Raw genomic sequence first — 20253 nt, 5'->3', positions numbered from 1 at the left:
GCCAAGGGATTTATATCATTTCACTAGATGATTGGAATGTGCAGCTAAGATTGAGAACCACTGATTTAAGTGACATCATTTAAAACCTGGTTTTCTGGGGCACCTGGGTGGCTCAGTATTTGAGTGTCTGCCTTTGGCTGTGATCCTGGGTCCTGGGATCAAGTCCGGCATTGGACTCCCTGCAGGGAGCCTGCTTCTTCCTCTGCCTATGTCTCTGCCTCTCTCTGTGTGTCTCTCATGAATAAATAATTTTAAAAAAATAATAATTAAAAAAAAAGTAAAACCTTGCTTTCCTACTTAGTGGTCACATGACCTTGGGCAAACGCGCCAGTCTGAGCAGCTTTCCCATCTTTAGAAAGCAGAGCATAGCACCACCTATGAAGACTATTATAAGATCTATTATACATCTGGCACCACGTAAGTACTCAATAAATGTTCGATGCCTCCTGTTCTCTTTCCCTGCTATGATTAGAAGTGACAAATCAGCTAACATTCTTGTCTTTACCTCAAATCTCAGCCTCTCTTGAAAAACAAAGCATAGAAAGAGCTTTCCTTCAAGACCATTCAGGGAAAGATCGAGTCCCTGGGGGCTGGATTCGGGGAGCAGAGCTGGCTCTGTGCTCAGAAGAGCTCTGCACTCAGAAGAGCACCACACTTGGGGCTGAAATCTTGAAATTCATACTTTTTGAACGTCTTGCACTGGGTCCCACCGATTAGGGAGACTCTCCCATAGGTGGTAGGGTGAGGGGGACCTAGGGAGGCTGGTATAAGAATGCCAGCAATCTCTCTCTGGCTTGTGGAAGCAGAATTAATATAAGAGAAGAGCATAAGGGACGCCTGGGTGGCTCAGCGGTTGAGCGTCTGCCTTTGACTCAGGTCCTGGAATCGAGTCCCACATTGGGCTCCCTGCAGGGAACCTGCTTCTCCCTCGACCTGTGTCTCTGCCTCTCTCCTCTGTGTGTCTCTCATGAATAAATAAAATCTTAAAAAAAGAGAGAGAGAGAGAGAGAAGAGCATAAATATCCATGTACCAGAGCGACTTGGTGAATCTCTCTAAACGTATTGTGCAAGCGAGAAAAAGAGTATGTTATTAATCCTCCATGTGAAAGAGCCAGGAAGGGACCCAACCAGAAGTTCTTCCTCTTTTTCTCTAGAAGCTTAGGGGCTGGAGCAGGTGGTAGATGCCCCTGGTGAATGAGGCCACAGCTGGATGAAAAATGCATTCCTTGTCCTGCAGCACACCTCTCCATCACCCCGTACAGCTCATCCCATGATGCATGCACAGCATGAAGGGCAGAGGGGTGACAAGGAGCTGTGGCTGTGGATTTGCAGTGGCTAGCTGGTTATTGTCCTCAAGGTGTGGCTTTTCTCCCCTTGTCCAAAAGTGTGTTTCCCAATCAACGGTTTTTTGATCTCCTTGTTTTTTATTGCCTGTGGTCTGGAGGGCTCACCTTTGGACCTCCCAAGGCCTTCTGCAGTTCATGGGACAACAAGCTGCATGAATGCAGGGCTCAGGCACTGTGGTTATGTGGAGGTTTCTCATTAGCTCTATCCCATGGTCACTCTTCCTCTAGGCAAGTGAAAGCAGGACGTACCGGAGAAGATGCAGAGATGGAGAAAGGATGTGCCATGAAGAGATGAGGGCTTCTGCTGGAGCAGCTTCTGCAACTTGACTTTGCAGGGGCAAACCCATGTTGGGCAAAGAACACTGGGAGCAAAGTCCAGGTTGGTGGCCCCCACCCTTCTTGGTTTCCATCCTGGTACTGTGATCCAGTAGGATATCTGGATCTCTGACGAAGTATGTCCCCAGAACTTTGGATGAATAATAAAATACTGGAGTTTGTGAATTTTTTTAAGAGTAAAAATTAGTACAGACTTGATTTAATTCCCAGTTTTAAAAATCCCTTTTGCTAACTCATATCCTGATATATTTTTCTTAGGTGTGAAACTACTGGGAGGGCCAGTTCTTGTCCAAAAGCTTGGTTACACCTACAGGAGTGCGTAAGGCATGTGATTGTCAACTGTCACATGTGCTGTCAGGGACAAAAGGTTGAGTACTTCTACACTGAGGTATCTAAGGATGTTAACCCTGTAGGAACCAGTTCGAATGCCTTGGATTAAATAAGAACTGTATTTTGCTGCCAAAAATCAAATGAGTCAGACAGGCAATCACTTTGGCTATGGAGCCAAACATATTGGCCATCCTTGGCCCTACAGAACAGGATGCCGGGCCTGCCAAGAACAGCCAGCTAGCAGGTAACCACAGAGGAAAAACATTTTGTAGCAGACTCTATTTCCAGGGTCTTCCTTTTGAATAGGAGACTCAGCACTGGAGAATAGCTGGTTTCCTAGAGCTCTGAGGGAGAATGGAGCAGTGTAGCCTTAAGACAATCGATGGTGACAGTGCAGGGGCTGCTAGAACCGTTCACTGCACACCTGCAAAACCCCCACAAAGACGGGGCAGTGAAGGCATGCTTAGAAAAAAACACATTGCCTTCCAGCCTTCTTCTCAAAGCTCCAGGCACCACATTCTAGAATTCAGATACCAAGTGGGACGAGACTTCATCTGCAGCCAGAAACTCCCAGTGAAGTCCAAGCCAAGGAAGAGAAACAGAAGGCTCCTGGCTTCAATTACTTTACGTCCTGCCTGTGGATTAGCCACACACCCAACCTATTTAACTAGGACTTGGACAAATGCTAGGAGTGTTCTTAGGGGCGGGATTGGGGGGGGGCAGTCTGTCAAGGAGCCCAAAAGGAGAGAAAGGGCATGAAACATTTGTTAGGGGACAAGGACCTAGGATAACGATATAGGAAATGAATCCAAAAACTACTCCCAAAATTATGTTCAGAGGGCCACCATCCACCAGGAGTCCCTCACCAGGAATCCCTTAGTAAAGACCATTGCAAGGGTCAGAGGTACCTTCCCCCTTGAATAACCTCAATTCAGAAGACAATGGGAAAAGAAGAAAGAAAAACAAGCAAGAAGGAAGAATGAATGTATTAGAGGAAGTCAGGAAAGCCAAGCCCTTCACCTGGCTTCACGTCTGCCTTGCACTGTTCTTGCCTTTTGACTCAGTTACAGAGAGATCAAATAAGTCTATTTCTCAGGCCAAAGGAAGCTATCGAATCTCTGGCACCGACACTGTGCTCATCTAGGGTCCACATCACCTTGCGGTAGTCTCAGAAGTCTGCTATCTCCCTACCACTCTCCTTGCATCAATCCCCTGACAGTATGCTCGCAGCTAGGGATGCACAGCCCCTCCATCCCAGCTGAGGGGAAAATGACGCCTCATTGGAGGTTACAGCATCAAACTGTAGGAGTCCAAGATCCCTCCCAGCCCCAGCCCCATTCCAGCGGGAAGAAACCTCTCTTGGCCCAACACTCCCAGGTTAGGAAGGAGTCCAGAAATGACTCCTTCCCAGGCCCGCCTTCCCACCCCCCTTAACCAGAGGTTAACCAGAGGGATAATGGCCATTCCATTGGAGCAGCAGCCCCCGACATGTTTTGGCAGGAGCCAGCCCCTCCAAATCAAGACTCTGGCAGGATTCTACAATCCACTCAGAGGACAGTTACCATCTGTTTATGGAAAGAATGTTAATAACCCCCAATCATAATCAAATAGGCAACCACTTTACTTTAAGTACCTATTAACTGATGCTAATTCACAATGGAACAGTCCTGGAGTGCCCATCCACAGGCCCATCAGAGGCACCAGCACGTGTCCAACCATTAGGATAAGAAAAGCAAGCGCTGGCTGATGAAGCAAGTGAGGTACTACCAGAAGCCCTAGCAGTAGCTCGGGACCACCTCCTCTCTCCCCAGCTTCTGCTGCCCTGTTGTGCGGTCTCCACTGTGTCCAGAAAGAAATGAAGGAAGTCCCCTTAGCCAAGGAAGCACATGCACACACACACACACACACACACACACCCTCAGCTCCCATCTTCCCCCCAGGCCAGGTGGGCCCCAGTTTAAGAAAAGTAGATTAAGAAGAGGCATTCCTGAAAGCCCCATTCAAGTGGGAAGCACTCAAAAACAAAAGCACTGGAAGAACTGGGTTAATTTAATTCATCATCCAGCTTCTTCTCTTGGCCCTCCCTGCCTCTCTGCAAACACCACGTCTGTGGGAAGCAGGGCCACTGCTGTCCTAGCTAACTGTGCGCTCTGCATGTTACAGCACTTCTCTGGTGTGTTCCCTTATCTGTACAATAGGGACATTGGCCTAAGAAGCCCAAGATCTGTTTCAGCTCTAAGAAACCATTATTCTGATTATTCTGGGGACCTGGATGGCTCAGTGGTTGAGCATCTGCCTTCAGCTCAGGTTGTAATCCTGGAGTCCCGGGATCAAGTCCCACATTAGGCTCCCTGCGAGGAGCCTGCTTCTCCCTCTGCCTCTGTCTCTGCCTCTCTCTGTGTCTCTCATGAATAAATAAATAAAATACTTAAAAAGAAAAAAAAAAAAAGAAAGAAACTATTATTCTGTTTCCTCTGTGGGAGGAGAGGAAGCCAAGAAGTATGAAATACGCCACCACTGCATCCCTGATCTGGAAGTATGTAAAGATACTTATGGGGTAGTCACAAGGTCAGAGGCCAAAGAACATAGGCTCTTTTCACAGGTTGCAAAACCCCACACATTTGCTTCTTTCCCTTTAAATAACTAGGATACCTTATATGAAAGCTATGGGACATGTTTTATTATTTAAAGATACACTCACATAGTTGATCTGGTTCTTTTTCTAACAACTGTATGAAGTGAAGATGGCAGGTACACCACGGATATTTGCCGTGGTGCAGGCAAGACCAAGTAGTTATAGGTCCTTCTATGGCCCTGGAAAGTGGCTGAGCATATGAGCAGGGAGTCCCATCTGAACTCAACCTAACCAGACCTGAAATCCAAAGCACGACGCCTCCTTTTCTGAGATACGGCTTCTTCATCTATAAATACAGATGCCACAAAGCACGGCTGGATCACCACCATGGGCTTCTGATGTCCAATTTAAAAATATTTTGTGAGGGAGAGCTTGGTGTAAACTCTGAACTGCATCACTTCGAGGCCCAGTATGCACTGGCACAATATCATTTGTTGTTAAAATACTGAAATGTCTGGGGCACCTGGGGGGTTTGGTCCGCTAAGCAGCTGCCTTCATCTCAGATCATGATCCCAGGATCCTGAGGTCAAGCTCTGTATCCAACTCCCTGCTCAGTGGGCAGCCTGCTTCTCCCTCTCTCCCTGCCCCTCCCTCATTCTCTCTCTCCTAAATAAATAAAATCTTTTAAAAAATAAAATAAAATACTGAAATGTCTGTCTCTATTTCTGTAAATGGCCCCTGCCCTGCATGTCCCCCACTATCCCTTGATCCAGCAATCCAAGAGTTAACGCTTCATACAGCAGGGAGCCTCCAGGTCCTGGCTCCAGCAAGGGGATTGGCTTCTGTTCTGAAGGTCAGTTCCCACACCAAACCAGACACTTATAAAGGATCACCTCTCCCCTGCTGCTCTGAGTAAGACACGGGGGGCTTTAGCCATAGCCCAAAGAAACCCCTGCCGCCCTAGCCCAGCACCATTTCAAATCCTTTGTGATTCTAAGAGATGGATTCCCATGTTCCTGTGACTGCTCCGCAGGCCAACCGTGATCAATAGGACGGTAGGTAATACAAGTACAGAGGTGTCTGAGACAATGCTTTTTCTATTCACTTCTGTAAGATCTAGTTAATATATTCATTTCCCATGATTTAGTAGAATGCCTAAACACACCAACATGGAGAGATCTCTGACACCTGACAAGTAAATAAAGCAAGAGGGAGAAGGATACTAAGTATGAAGACGTGTATCAGTTAAACACACACAAAAGTAATGCATTTTGTATATGTACGTGTATATGTATATACATTAATACGCACACATATAGGTGTATGTTTTTTCACATACCACACGTACATCATCTATACATATTGCATACCATGTGTGACCACTCTTGGGAGTGCTGTAGTCTTTAATCACGCTGGTTAAAACTGTTATGGCACAAGTTCTCTTGTCCAAATAAAATTTATTAGTAAGATCTATAGAAGTGACATACATATTTTTTATTGTTTTCTAGAGTTCTAGGAATGCAATTTGTGACCTATATAGAACAAACAAAACCAAAACAAAATATATAGGTATATGTATATGTGTATGTACACATAGAAATATAAAAACAGGGGTACCTGGGTGGCTCGGGTCATGATCTCAGGGTCCTAGGATGGAACTCAGCATCAGGTTCCTGGCTCAGCAGAGAGCCTGCTTCTCCCTCTCCTTCTGCCCTTCCCCCTACTTGTGTGTGTGTATCTGTGTGCATGTTCTCTATCTCAAATAAATAAATGGAGAAAAAAAAAGTAGTATAAAAATGAACTGGTTACCAGACCTAGCCACTAACATCGCCATGCAATGGAGGCATGAGTTTGGCTGAGAGAGAGCCAAGGGGGGAGAAAACAGGTGTGCAGAGAAAGAGAGGCAGGGACACAAGCGAAGAGACAGAAACAGTGAACTGATGGATGTACACGAAGCCCAGGCCGGTGGCTGTCTATGGGAACAGGGGTGACAATTAAAGCATTTCAAATTTTATCAGCAATGTTTCATCTCTTTATTCTAGGAATAAAACATAAGATGCAAATATAAAAACAAAACCATAAGAGTTGCTTATTCTGAGCAGTGGGAATAGGAGTATTTTGTTACACCAATCTTTGTATTTTTGTCTTTTTCTTATTCCTCAGAAGGAAATAAAGTTCTTATTAACAATCCCTCCTCGTCCACACACTGTGTTCCGGGCCCTCACATGTGGACGTTGGGTATTATTTATGAGTTCCCCCCTTCATCCCTACTCTACCTCCCATGGCCCAGACACCTCAGATTGCCAAAGTAGCCCTTACTGGCCTGTTACTGACTCATGAGCTGTGGTTTTTTTTTGTTTTTTTTTTTAAATGATTACAAATACAGTCATCCATTTTGAGTTCAATGAGCATTTGTCAAATACTGTGGGAAGTTTCAGGCAAAGTGGGCTGAGCGCTCTGTGGTTCCTGCCAAGTTGCTCCTGGTCTAGCAGGACAGATAGATGATGTGTATGCAAGGTAATGACAAGGCCGTGGGACTCGTGCAGAATAAAAGCATCCTGACTAAATGCCATGTGTGACAAAGGAGGGCAGGACTGCGTCTTGGGAGGGCAGCCCTTCGTAAAAGGACAATAAAAGGAGCCAGGAGAGGCTTGTAGGAGAACTGCCACCACGGGGCCCCTTTTATATACCAGTTACACACACATCTCAATACTCAGCAGCAACCCACTGAGGCAAAAGAGGCTGTGAGGGGGTGAGTAACTCTGCTAGAGCAGTTCAATGGCATGGCACAGCCGGACTCTGATTTGAACCCTCAAAGCTGAAGACGGGGCGGCTAAGAAGAGGAGGAGGCTCTCCTGAGTCAGATTCAGGGGGCACCTGGTACCCACACCTGCTCTCTCCTTCCTGCACTGGGATGCTCGCTGGCAACAAAAGATCGGGCATGTATGCAGCCTGGGGCATTTCTTACTCATCCCAAGATGAGGCCCCATAAGCACAAGCGATGGGGTGAGATGAAGAGCAGAGACTTGCAGGCTTCATCTGCTGCAAGGTCAGCCTTGGACACACTTCTACAACCGGCCTCCAAGTGCAGCCTCCCTTCTTCAGGCTGCCTGCCTCTAGAGGAAGGGACACCTCATTTCCAAGGAGGTGGCTCGGCCCCCTGGGGGAGGGGGAGCAGGGGGCTGGGAGAGGCTCTGAGGACAGCTGAGGGGAAGGCACCGCCCTGGATGCTGTCTAATCCATCCGACATGGGGACACACTGTTCCAGAAACCGGATGACAATTAATAGGAAAAATCTGCTCTCGCAGTGCTGCCAAGCATGTCACAGGGTCTCAGCTGGTGGCGCGCCTCCTCGGTGGGGAGCAAAATGCCCCATTCTTCCCTTTGGTCTGGGCCCTGGTGTGTTCTCAGGTGGAAGGAGAAAGAGCTATGGTCAGGAAGTTCCTCCCATGGTCAGAAAACTTCGCATGAGCAATAGGGCCAGTCTTCAAAGCCACGGGCCCAAGGATTCTGCTGAGATTGAAGGCTCGGGGCTCACCCAGTGGTATTCATCTTCTAACCCTGCAGAGCCCTGCCTTGCACTGGGGAGTACTGGCAAATAAAACATCTGCAATCGAGGTGCCTCACCGTGGTCTGATCCTGTTTAAGTCATAGGGCTTTCGGCCAAACTTCTATCCCCTTGTTATAATTTGCCTGCACATGTATTTCTCTTGGTCAAAATATTTCACATGATTCAGGAAAACCTGGCTTGCCTTGCTGGCTCGTTTAGCTTAATCAAGAACAGAAAGAGAGAACAGAGGTAGAGAGCTTCTGAGAGGCCAGTCTGCTCTCCTGTTTTCTACCCTTCTACCCTTCTAAGGGGATCTCCTGCTGAATATCTGTGTTCTCAGCTTTTAGGGGAATCATAGGATATTTTGAGAATATAAGAGAAGAAGTGGACTAGCTCCATTCTAAACCACCCTCCCCCCCACCCCAACCCTATGGATACAACCACACATTTTCATAACTTCAGGGGACCACGGTCCCCATGGATCTCATTCATGTGCCCTCCTTCAGCCCAAGTCCCAAAGTCAAGACCCTCTGCGCAGATACCAGTTCATGCATAGATGCTGTAGAAATTCATCTTTCTGGATCCCGCACTCTCCCAGAAAACCCAAACCTGGATCCTAGCTCAGCAATCTGACAGCTTGCTGAACCCTTCTCCTCATCCTTCCCTACCCACCTCCCATCTAACACCAGCCATAAATGGAAACCCCAGAGGAGAGAGTAGGTCTTGCAATTCGAGTTTCTGTTTGAGAACTGGTACCCAGCCTCCCTGGAGCCATCTGGTCAAATCCATCCCCGAGACCAGGCAGATGGATGCTAATTTACCATGTTAACCCCTCTTGTGCCACTGCCCCAAGCTGAGCCATAGTGGGAAGCCTCGTCCCACAGCCTGCCCTGGCCATCAGGGGGCTGAGGATGCGGCATTGTGGAAGCTGGCCAGCAGATTTACAATCATGTTGCTCTTGGCATCTGTTCTGGGACCCTGTGTAGAGTTACGTGCTGAAATGCAACTGTGTGGGCAAACTTCCCAACACCAGAGTCCACCACCCAATATCTAGCTATGCTAAAACCTTCTCATCAAAACTCCAAGGAAGAGTGCAGACAAGAGAGAAACCAAGGGATGCCTGAGTGGCTCAGTGGGTTGAGAGTCTGCCTTCGGCTCAGGTCGTGATCCTGGGCCTGGGAATCGAGTCCCGCATCGGGCTCCCTGCAGGGGGCCTGCTTCTCCCTCTGCCTATGTCTCTCTCTCTCTCTCTCTCTCTCTCTCTCTTTCTCTCTCTCTCAGGAATAAACAAAATATTTTTAAAAAGAAAAAGAGAGAGAAAAACCAAGTTACTCAGATGAGGAGCCCTATTTCTCACCAACTTCCATCACAAAATTCCATCATACAGCAAGCAGCTCAGCTACATGATGTTTCTCGAAGTCACGGCAAAACCAGGCGGTCCATGGTCTGGCCCCTGCAGAACCAACACAGCTTCCAATCCATCACTACCAATAATAGGGTGTAGACAAGAGTCTCCACCAGGACCACTTAAGCCCACTACTGGTAGGGAGGCCCCCTTGGAGAGCAATGAGAGAGTAAAACAGCATCTTTTGATCCAAAGGAACCCTATTTCCCCCATGAGACCCTTGCAAATGAAAATCCCACCTTACCCTTCATTCCAAATTTGGACCGTCGACCGTACTTGTTGATCATGATAAAGAGAACCACCAACAGGACGCAGGCAAAAGCAGCAAGTCCCACAGCTATGGACACCTGGTAGGGCCAAGAGCAGACAGTTGAGAAGAGTCACAGAAAACCCGAGTGCCGTGGGAAGTGACCCATGCGCCCTAAGAAAGCAGTCCTTATCGGAGGAACAGCTGCAGCCCATTCAGAACTTTGCCACTGAGTAAACTCCTTAGAAGAAGTAATTCCTGAGACCTTCAAATATTAAAAAAGAAATTTAAAAGGAAATTAATTCCCCAAGTGGATGAGACAACGTCCTGTGGTTCAGCCTCTCCTCTGGGGGCCATCTCAAGCAATGCAAGGGCAGGCCTAAGAGGTTTCTATCTACTGTTTGTTGTTTTAATTAGCCAAAAAACTCCGCACTTTCACATTGACATTCTTTACATAGTATTATCCAAAAGGTTCTAGGAGATCTAGACTCTTAAAAAAATAAAATTTAATTTAAAAAAACCTTTGCTCTCCCCCGCAGGGAAAATCTCTGACTCTAAGAATCAGGCAGGTTAGGGGGAGGTGACTTGAAAAACCAACCCAAGGGGATGCTCTGAGCAACTTCGACTTTTGTAAAAGGCTTGTGTGGTTAGCATTCCCTTCAAATCAGGCCCAGCCAGGCTGCTAACTGAGTGGGGGTTTCAAACAGTTCTCTTCTTCCGAACCCTAGGGCTTGGAGCGGATCCTCAAAGACTTCCTCAAACAATGACTTATTCTCATCAAACAAGGAAGGTTTCAACCACCTGAAAGGAGGTCATTCATCACAGTTTTTTTGTTGGTTTTTTTTTTTTTTTCTCCTGCCGTATATACAGAGGTTCCAAGTAAGATAAAATTCCGGAAAGTTAGCTCCTAAAATGAAGTCTGAAAACAACTGAGTCAGTAAACAGCTTCCCCTTGATCCGGCAGGGACTTACCCCAAAAGTGTCTTCCTCTGGTTTGTGTGTCACAGTGATGGGTGTGGGGCTCACGTCGTAAACTGAAAATCAACCAGACCAGGAAGACAGTTAGCTTATCGGACAGAAGAGGCTCAGCCACAGTCCTCGCCTGACTCCCAGCCCCCCACCTCGGGAGTTCCTGCTGGAGAACATCCCTGGGTTCTGCAGGGCTCCCCAGAGACTAGATCCCCATCCAGCCATCTGGCTGAGGCTGACAAGTCACAGGCAGGCTCCACAAGGAATAAAGGACCCTCACCGCCACCCCCTCTCCCCATTCCAGAGTAAATAATGTCATCTGGGATGCATCGTAGGGCATTAACTATTAGACACAAAGGAGGAGAAGAAATGGTTTGGGATCCAGACCAGGGTCTGGATTGGGCATGTTCTGTTGGTGATAGCACCTGCTGCTGACATTTGGCTACCCTCTGCCTAGGCCCTCCTTTCCAAGTCCCTGGGTCTCCCATGCCCTTCCTTTTGCCCCCTCTCCTCCTCAGGGAGACCGGGAGAACCATGGCCCCCAGAACATCCCACTGACCACTCCCTGCCGGCAGATTTCAGAACACAGTGGCAGCCCAAGGTAAGCTGCAAGGCCATATGCCCAGGAAACACCACCATTTTCCAGCAAGGCCTGGATGGGAAGCCAAGTAATCCATTTGTCCTCCATCTCAAATCACCCTCTGGGCAGGAAACAGCCCCAAACTCAGAATTCTCTGGAGGGACATTCTGTGAGATAGCAAGTCCTCTCAGACCAAGGACAAATGAAGGAAGCCATGGACGATCTTCACGTTCATGCCAAATAGTAAGGGGCATCCTCAACAGGACTGACTGTCCATGATCTTAGGCCACACACAGAGCAGAAATGACAGTGACGCTTCTCTTACTCTCCCATGAGAGAGAAAAGGAAAAGTGATAAATGATTCCTCCACAGCCCATAAGCAAAACACCAAATGTTTTAGGGGACGCCTGGGTGGCTCAGCTGGTTAGGCACCCAACTCTTGATCTCAGCTCGAGTCTTGATCTTATCAAGCATCAAATTGGGCTCTAGGCTCACTGTGGAGCCTACTTTAAAAAAAAAAATCCCCACTTAGGGACACACAAGCCTATCAGGAGGCCTTGTGAATCACTCACAAGGTGAGTCTCAGCCAGATTCTGGGGCCCTCTTAGCAGGTGAGAAACACCAGTTTAAAGGCTCCCCATTCTCTCCACAAGGACAACTGAAATGATTAACATGTTCTTCCTGACACCACCCCTTCCCATCCAGACAAGGGGGACCCACAACATGCTCAGGATTTAGGGGACTCCCTGGGGGAAACAGAGGCACAGAGCTCAGGGGGTGTGCAACAGGGACTACCCAAGATGTGTTTCTGCTCTGCAGTTCCCCTATGAGTACCCAAGATGCTCTCAGGTGCCACAGGTCTGGGGATGTGGCCATGGAAGAGACAAGAGGGCTGTGTGGAATCCACAATTACCTAAAGCATCAGAACAAATCAGTTTCAAAGCAAAAGGTAAAGCAGACTTACTGGAGACAAAGTTATCCGTGCTCTCTGCAAAAAAGACAAAGAGATAATTAACAAGTGTAATAAAAGCCAGAACAGATGCACTGTATCTTCCTAATGGGTACGACCTCTCCCAGCAATGGAAAACTAAACTCTTGACATAACAGCCCTCCCCCAAGCTACTCTATTCCTTTAGGAGGTGGTCTCCCAAGTGGAGAAAGAATAAGAGATAAAACTGGTTTCAAGGGAGGTGGCCCAGCCTACCTGGGATCTATGAGATGGAAAACTGTATCTAGACCCAATGTCTCACCCACGGTCCTCCCTCCTTCAGGTACCCAGATGGCTGGGGACGTTGGTGGGACCTCAGAGCCAAGAAGAAAAGCTGCAGAGTGGGCTTCCCTGGACCTTTCTTGAAAATGCCAGCTATGATTCCCAAGACAGAATTCCTCAAATTGATATGTAGAGTTTAATCTATCGGGTACCTGAGATGTTCCTGGTAATCTCTCTCTGAGCTGCCCATCCCCCAGATGAAAATGTGCTATCGGATCTTTCCCTCTAGAAATGGCTCACCTGATAGTGAAAGCTCATTATTAGACACTGAGGATAAGCCAGGGGCTGGGCTGAATGCTTTATATAACACATCACTTAATCCTTATAACCATCCTAGGAGGTGGAGAGTGTTATCCCCGTTTAACAGAAATAGAAATAGGCTTTGTTGGGCCAGGCAGGATCGAGGGGGATGGGGAGGCACCAACAAAATGGGGGCAGACCCTCCATCTTGTTACCCTCCCCTGGGAACTTTCCCATCACTGCAGACGGCCCAAGGACACTTCATGGGGGGAAAGGACCTATGCAGGAAACCTGAACCACACCTTACCCAAACACCATATAAGGGCATAAGCAGTTATTGCCCCATACCGATTCCACCAGTAATATGCCCTAATACCTATCACCCCATACAGACACCAACCCCTTAAAAAAAGCCCGCTTATACTCCCCTGGGCACAACTTCCTGGGCCCAAGACTTCCCCAGCTTCGCTCCCATTGCTTCCATTAAAAATTTGCCTCGACCAACTTTTGCCAGGCCTCTCTATTTCATTTCACTACCAATTGGATTAAATCTGACAGGCTTATAGAGATAAAATGACTAACTGAATCTCGATGAGGGCATAGACTGAGCTGGATTCAAATCCAAGTCTGGGCTCTTAACCACTTCATCAGAGATTCTTCAACTCTAGCATGCAATAGAATCATCTAGAGGGCAATCATTACCATTCTCCAAGAAAAGGAATGAGGGCTCCTTGGAGAAATGCATTGTTTCAGGCCTGAGGCAGACAAAGTACAAGATGTGCCTAGAACATCTTGTGGTACTAGAAAGTAAGAAAATGCTTCCAAATTAACAGGAGCATGGGAAAAGAACATAGAAGCCAAAGTGAAGGAGCTTCCAATGACCAAATCTGGGACAATTTATACAACAAAATAAACAAACACAGCCATGGATTGTTACAGGCTGAATTACATCTGCCCAAAATTTGTAGGGTAAAGTCCTAATTTCCAGTACTTCAGAATATGACTGTACTGGGAAACTGGGTCTTTAAAGAGGTAATTAAGTTAAAATAAACTAATTAGGGTGGACACTAATCCAATATGATTGGTGTCCTTATAAGAAGAGGAGATTAAGAAGGAGACACACACACAAGAAGACCATGTGGAGACATAGAAAGAAGACAATCATCTGCAAGCCAAAGAGAGAGGGCTCAAAAGGAACCAACTCTGACAACCCCTTAAGCAGACTTCTAACCTCCAAGATTGCAAGAAAAATAAATGTCTCTTGTTTAAGCTACCCAGTCTATGGTACTCTCTTATAGCAACCTGAGCCAACTACACAGATTATAAGTCACTGCACAAAATATACGTCCATGAGTCTATACCAATATAAATAAGTAATTGAATAAAAACACAGGGAAAGAAGAGAAAGCACTTCCTTACAGTAGAATCTCACCTAACAAATGTAGAAAGAATGATGAAAACGGGAAAATCACCATGGACAAATACCATGCTAATAACTGTTTCAGGCAAGAATCATCAATGAACACTAAAATTAATGTGTGGAAGCGTGATAAGGCACAAGACATTTACAAAGTTTCAAAAAATCACCTTGCAGTAGAGAACCCTGGCAGATACCATGTTGACCAAGTGGTAGAGTTACCACCACCAGTAATTAGAGGTATAGATACCATGTATCCCCTCATGTGATGTCCTGAAAGAGCACAGCATCATTTCTATGGCGTTCATGCCAAAAACGTATAACTGGCATTTAACTGTGAGACAACAGCAGACAAACCCAAACTGTAGTGAGCATCCTTCAAGAGCGTCCAGCTTGGGGTGCCTGGGTGGCTTAGTCCATTGAGCATCTGACTTAATTTCAGCTCAGGTCATGATCTCAGGTTGTCAGGCTCTGTACTCAGAGGAGTCTGCTTGGGATTCTCCCTCTGCCGCTCACCCTGCTCTCTAGCCCTCTCTTTCGCAAATAAATAAGTAAATATTTTTTTGAAAGTGTCCAGCTCATGAAAGACAAAGACAGACTGAGGAATTGTCCCAGACTGAAAGAGAATAAGATGACAGAGCATCTAACTGCAGTGCATGATCCTGCACTGGGTCCTAGAGAAGAAAGGACAGTAGCAGACAAAACTCAAGTCTGTAGATTCGATAACAGTGTTAATATCCTGCTTTTGCACATCGGACGGTGCTTAAGTAAGATGATACCATTTGGGGAAGCTGGGTGGAGGATACAAGGAAGTTCTTTGTACTGTTTTATTACTTTTAGGGGGTAAATCGTTTTTTAAGATTTATTTATTTATCTGAGAGAGAGGGAGAGAGAGAGAGTGAGAGAGGAAGCACGAGCAGGGAGGAGGGGCAAAGGGAGAGGGAGAAGCAGGCTCCCTGCTGAACTCAGGGCCCAAGGATCATGAACCAAGCCAAAGGCTGAAGTCTAACCAACAGAGGCAGCCAGGTGCCCCAGGAGGTAAATCTTAAACTATTTCAAAATGAAGAGGTAAAAAATCTTAAAATTTTTTTCAAAATTTTTTTTCCAATAAACATGGATTATTGGTCCTCGCCCCAGAATTTCTGAGTCAGGAGGTCTGGGGAAGGTCTTGGGAATTTGCATTTCTACCACATTTTCAGGTGATGCTGATGCTGCTGGTCCCTTTGAAAACCACTCCATTATGTTACATCTACTGCTGTCATGAGCCTACCACACCCTGAAAAATAAGAACTCCTCATTCATTCATTCATTCATTCATTCACCGGGGGTCTTCAAGTCCTCAGCTAAATCCTCACAGTCACTGTAATCATGGCTCTATTAGATATGCACGAGCAAATACTCTAACTACCTGTGGGACAAGTGATGCTTTCTGTGAAGGAGTCTGGGGAAAGTCCTATTTACAGTAAATGCACCATTAATAGCTGGCTTGTCTGTTGTCCATTTTGTGTCATTTGGGGAAGACCAACAGAGCTTTCTCCTAATTCCTGAGCCTGCCCCTTATGCTACCACCCTCTTGTATACTGCAGGTAACCAAATGCCTGAGGTGTGGAGAGGATGGAGGAGAGAGGGCCCTAGCCTTGGCTTCAGAGCCCAAGGCAAGACAGGCATCAGATCAAGTCACAGTTAACGCTGATTTGCATATTTCTCATAAGGCTCCCATTTATTAGAGAATATTCTCACATCAGGCAAGTGTTTTGGACAAGCCTATGAACCCTGTAATCTCCCAATCAGCCTATGTGCTTAACTCCCTTGCTGGAGCCTGGGAACATTCATCCATCCGGGAAGCACATGAGCCTTGGGACAGGGACAACCTCCTGGGTCCCCTCTAACCAGCAGGGGGAACTCAGAATTCTACACTGGAAGAGGATGGCACCCAGGAATGGTCCTCACCTCCTGCCCCACCAGCAGCTGGGAAGGACAATTGGATCCATATGCAAGGTACCATCTGAACATGAGCAGGGTGGGCATGAATGCATGCTCCCCCCATCCCAGACCTCATCTCTTCCAGTCCCAAAACTCATCAAGAAGGACCTTGTGGGAAAAGGCTGTGGGGTCCAGAGGAGGGAGAAGAGAGGCAGAAGCTTGTGTCCAAAGAGGTGAACTGAGAGGCTTCATGTGTGAGCAGGCCGTGGGGAGGCTGCACCAAGGCATCTGCTCTCACTGCCCATCCGGCACCCCATCTGACACAGAAGCCTCATCTCACCTCTGCTGCACTCAGCTGCTGGAGGCTCCAGCAGGGGGAGAAATTCCCCCTGCTCCCCGCTCCCACCAGCAGCCTGGAACTACATTCTAGTCTCCACAGGTTCCTTAGGGCAAAGAAATCAGCCTTGATAGAGGCTGAGGGCAAGAGGGCAGTGATTTCTCCCACTGTTTGTACCCAGCGTCCTAAGAAAATTCTGGTTTCTGCTACTGTAAAATCTCCATGCAGTAACTCGACTTCCCAGAGAAGTAAAAAATAATATATATATATATACTTTTTTTAGTAAAAAATAATAATTTGAGAGTTACAGCAGCTCACTTATTCCTAAATGTTTTGTCAGGTATTCTCAGGTACTTGTTGCACATGCGCATGCAAACACACACACACACACACACACACACACACACACACACAGGCCTTGGCAACATTCCTCCTTCTTTCACATCATCATCTAAGGAACTTCACATTCTCTCCCAGACCAGAACCTTCTAGCCACCACCTCCCACCCTGCTGTCATCCCCAGCCTCACCGGCTCTTGCCTTCCTGACTCTTGAATCCCTGATTCCTCCTAGCTTTCCCACTCTCATGCCCGGATCCCCTCTGGCAGCCCCTCTTAGTTCCTGGAACACCAAAGAGGAGTTAGCTCCACGATTCTAGAACTAAGCTCCTAACCAATCCTGGCAGGGACCCCCTTCACCAAGGTTGGACGCCATACTCAATGTTCTAGTGCCTCTCTGGAAATGCAGAAGGAAAGAGATATGCAGTTTAAAAATAATAACGAAATTGTCCAGAACATTTTCATTTTAATGTCCTACTCTAAGAAAATCCTTACTGATGGCAGCCTCTGCATTTCCAGATTGCTCCATTAAATATATTCATTCCGATCAAATCTCTCCTATGGGTCTTAGGATCGTGCAGAATCAGAAAAGGAGACCAGTACCTTCAGATCTTGTTTTGCCCCCAAAACAGTCACCCTTGGGTGTGCTTCACAAAAATATAAAAATAAACAGTAACTCTGTCTGTGCTTACTCTGTGCCGAGCAGGAGTAAGCACTTTCGGTGGATTAATCCACTGTGTATGAACTCATCTTCGCCACAACCTTTGAGGTAGAAGCAGGGGACTGAGTGATTTGCCTGAGATGACAAAGCTGATGAGTGATTATTTAGAGAGACTGGATCCTGGCAGCACAGATGGCTCCATAGCCCTATGTCTAGACGGTGTTGCCCAGAGCCTGTTAGAACGGCCAAGCTTGGCCAGAGAACGCTGCTTCTAGAACTCCTACCTTCACTGTATCCCTCCATCCCAAGAATCCTAGCAACAGCTGAGAGCTGGGGCACCTTTTCTCTGTCTGGACCCAGGTTTAAACCCTTAGCATACTTCATCAAATCCTCATGGCAACTTAGGGAAAGAGCTTTGGTTCTCACTCCCATTCCACAGATGGAGGAGCAGAGGCAGAGTAGAGATGGCCCTTCATGCATGCAGCCACATACCAGGTGCCAACCCTGGTCTAGGAGCTGAGGCCACTGGTTGGTCGGGTGGCGGATGGGATTTGCACCTCTCTCTGGCTGATTTCAGAACCTGTGCTCTTAACCTCTATGCTCTGCTTGCCTGGGAGCAAAAGGAGTCCCTGTGATAAGTACGATGTCTCAACACTCTCAGGGCAAAAGAAAAGAGCAGGAATCCACGGAGAGCCTTCTATCCAGAGCTCAGCAGGTATAAGGTTTACCGCCTGCTCCTCCAGATAATTTACTCTCCTGACTGTTTAGATGTTTTGTCATTTGACACGACCGGCCCATCTTTTCCCTGTCACTGCCTTTTCATCATCCACTGATTCCTTTAGGTTCATAAAACAAGAAAACCTTCGCACAGGGCGGCCCTGGCAGGGTGCACCTGGGTCTGAGGAAAATGCTTTGGGGAGGACTGTTTCCCTTCAGGTGGCTCTGTGACTCTATCTCCCACCTCCTGGGGCCAGAGCCCACCAAACAGCATGGTAGTGGACTGCAAATGAAGGAGCACTGAGTCACCTGCAGGCTTGTTAAAACACTCCAGGGGTTCTGATGCAGCAGGATGGGGGGGGGGTGAGGTGGGGACTGGAGAATCTGTGTTCTAACACATGCCCAGGTGATGGTAATGCTGCTGGTCCGGGGAACCCTCTTTGAGAACCACTGTCCTAAGGAGACTTGACAAGGTAGCAAAGGGCTGCTGTGTCTCTTGGAGACAGAAAAGGTATCTGTCCGGCTGGGAGGAGATAGAGAATTGCTCTTAGGACAGCCTCTATGGGGAGGAGTCCAGAGTGGCTCACCCTCCCTCCAGAGCATTCCTGGGCTCTCTACTCTCTGCAGTCCCCAGGAGCTTCCCTTTGTAAACAAGCATTGCTTCAGGGGCTTCATTCCTTGCCCATCACGGAGTGTACATTCTGCTCTTTAAAAGCACAATTCATTCTCTCATCATTAGATGGACACAGGCAGGGCAAAAGTGCTTCCTCCCTAGCCCTTCATGCCAGCAAGGCCTAGCTTGACTGGGTGGCCCACAAGAACAAAGGATGTCTGCATCTAAAGGCTGCTGCTTCACAGCAGGACTCTTTCAGCTCCCAGAGCAGAGAGGGGTGTGGCCCGCGGTGGGGAAAGTCCTGAGACCTTCTACTGGGCCTCAGGGGATGATGCTAGAAATGTTGGGCCAGATGGGACTGCCAGGATCTTACACATCAGCACGTTCTGGACCCTCTCCCGAGCCCATGGTGCTCCATCATCCTTCCCTTGGACCTCAGCGGCAAGAATCTGGCCTTCCCATGTAGCTTTCACTCTGGGAGCTTTTAGCTGGGATTTCCTTGCCCTGAGATAAATAAGGCCTCCTGGAGCTGCTACCCGTTATACCCGTCCCATAAGCAGATGGGACACAGTGCTGGCTCCTCCTGCCCACCCCACCCCCGTTTCCGTGTGTGTGTGTGTGTGTGTGTGTGTGTGTGTGTGTGTGATGGTTCTTCTCACTCAGTAGAGATGGTTCTTCTATCTCAGTAGAACCCATGAGTTCTGGAGACTGAAGGTCATCCAGCCTGTTCCCAGCAGAAATCACCAAAGTCACCAAAGATACTTGGTTTCACAGACAAAGCCCATCAACTGCTGAAGGCACCAGGAGATGGTACAACCCCATACACTAAATCCTCTGGGTGTTTCCTTCTGCAACTTAGGAAAGTATCTGAAATACTGAAGCCCAGGCAGAGACAGAGTGACCTCCCAAACAAACAAAGTTCTTTCATTACTTCAGTTACTACCCTTGGCTCAGCTGACGTTAGCACCAGCACAGGCTGACGGCATCCGGTACTGGTGCGAGTGTACCACAGAACAAGAGAAAAGCTCTGAGTTGGCAGCCTACTCCCTAGCCAAGCCTTGCTACCAACCAGCAAGGAGAAGGAGGTTTAGCTCACACATCTGTTAAAGATGGGGTTGAACCATAGAGACCCCGAAGCCCCTGCAATGGAACAATGGAAGGTCATCAAACCATCATTGTGTCCCAAAGCCTGTCATAGGTGCTTTGTGGACCGGAAGTCATCTAAGAGCCATGTGATTCTTACAGGAGCATTGTCATCGGACCCATTTCACAGATGAAGGCAAGTGAGGCTCAAACAAGCAAACTATGGTGCCCAAGTTTTGCAACAAATAAAGGACTACGTCGAAATTCTCTTTCTTGTCTGGCTCAGTCCCTTCCTCTACCAGAATAGGGCATGTCTG

The 20253-nt window shown here is 47.5% G+C and overlaps 1 protein-coding gene across 3 annotated transcripts in view; it reads right to left on the bottom strand.

The window, feature by feature from the left end:
• Positions 1–20253, bottom strand: part of NTRK3 (neurotrophic receptor tyrosine kinase 3) — a 377133-nt gene that overhangs the window by 229489 nt on the left and 127391 nt on the right. For all 3 annotated transcript variants that reach the window (XM_055326704.1, XM_055326705.1, XM_055326706.1), the window contains exons 10-12: positions 12303–12326; positions 10762–10823; positions 9787–9889 (exon numbers count right to left, since the gene is read on the bottom strand). In XM_055326704.1, coding sequence (XP_055182679.1) covers positions 9787–9889; positions 10762–10823; positions 12303–12326 — 189 coding nt within the window. The remainder of the gene's footprint in view (positions 1–9786; positions 9890–10761; positions 10824–12302; positions 12327–20253) is intronic.

This window comes from Nyctereutes procyonoides, unplaced genomic scaffold, assembly GCF_905146905.1.
Source record: "Nyctereutes procyonoides isolate TBG_1078 unplaced genomic scaffold, NYPRO_anot_genome, whole genome shotgun sequence".
Taxonomy (NCBI): domain Eukaryota; kingdom Metazoa; phylum Chordata; class Mammalia; order Carnivora; family Canidae; genus Nyctereutes; species Nyctereutes procyonoides.
Note: the sequence above shows the minus strand (reverse complement) of the source record. Positions and strands in the feature narration are given on the sequence as shown.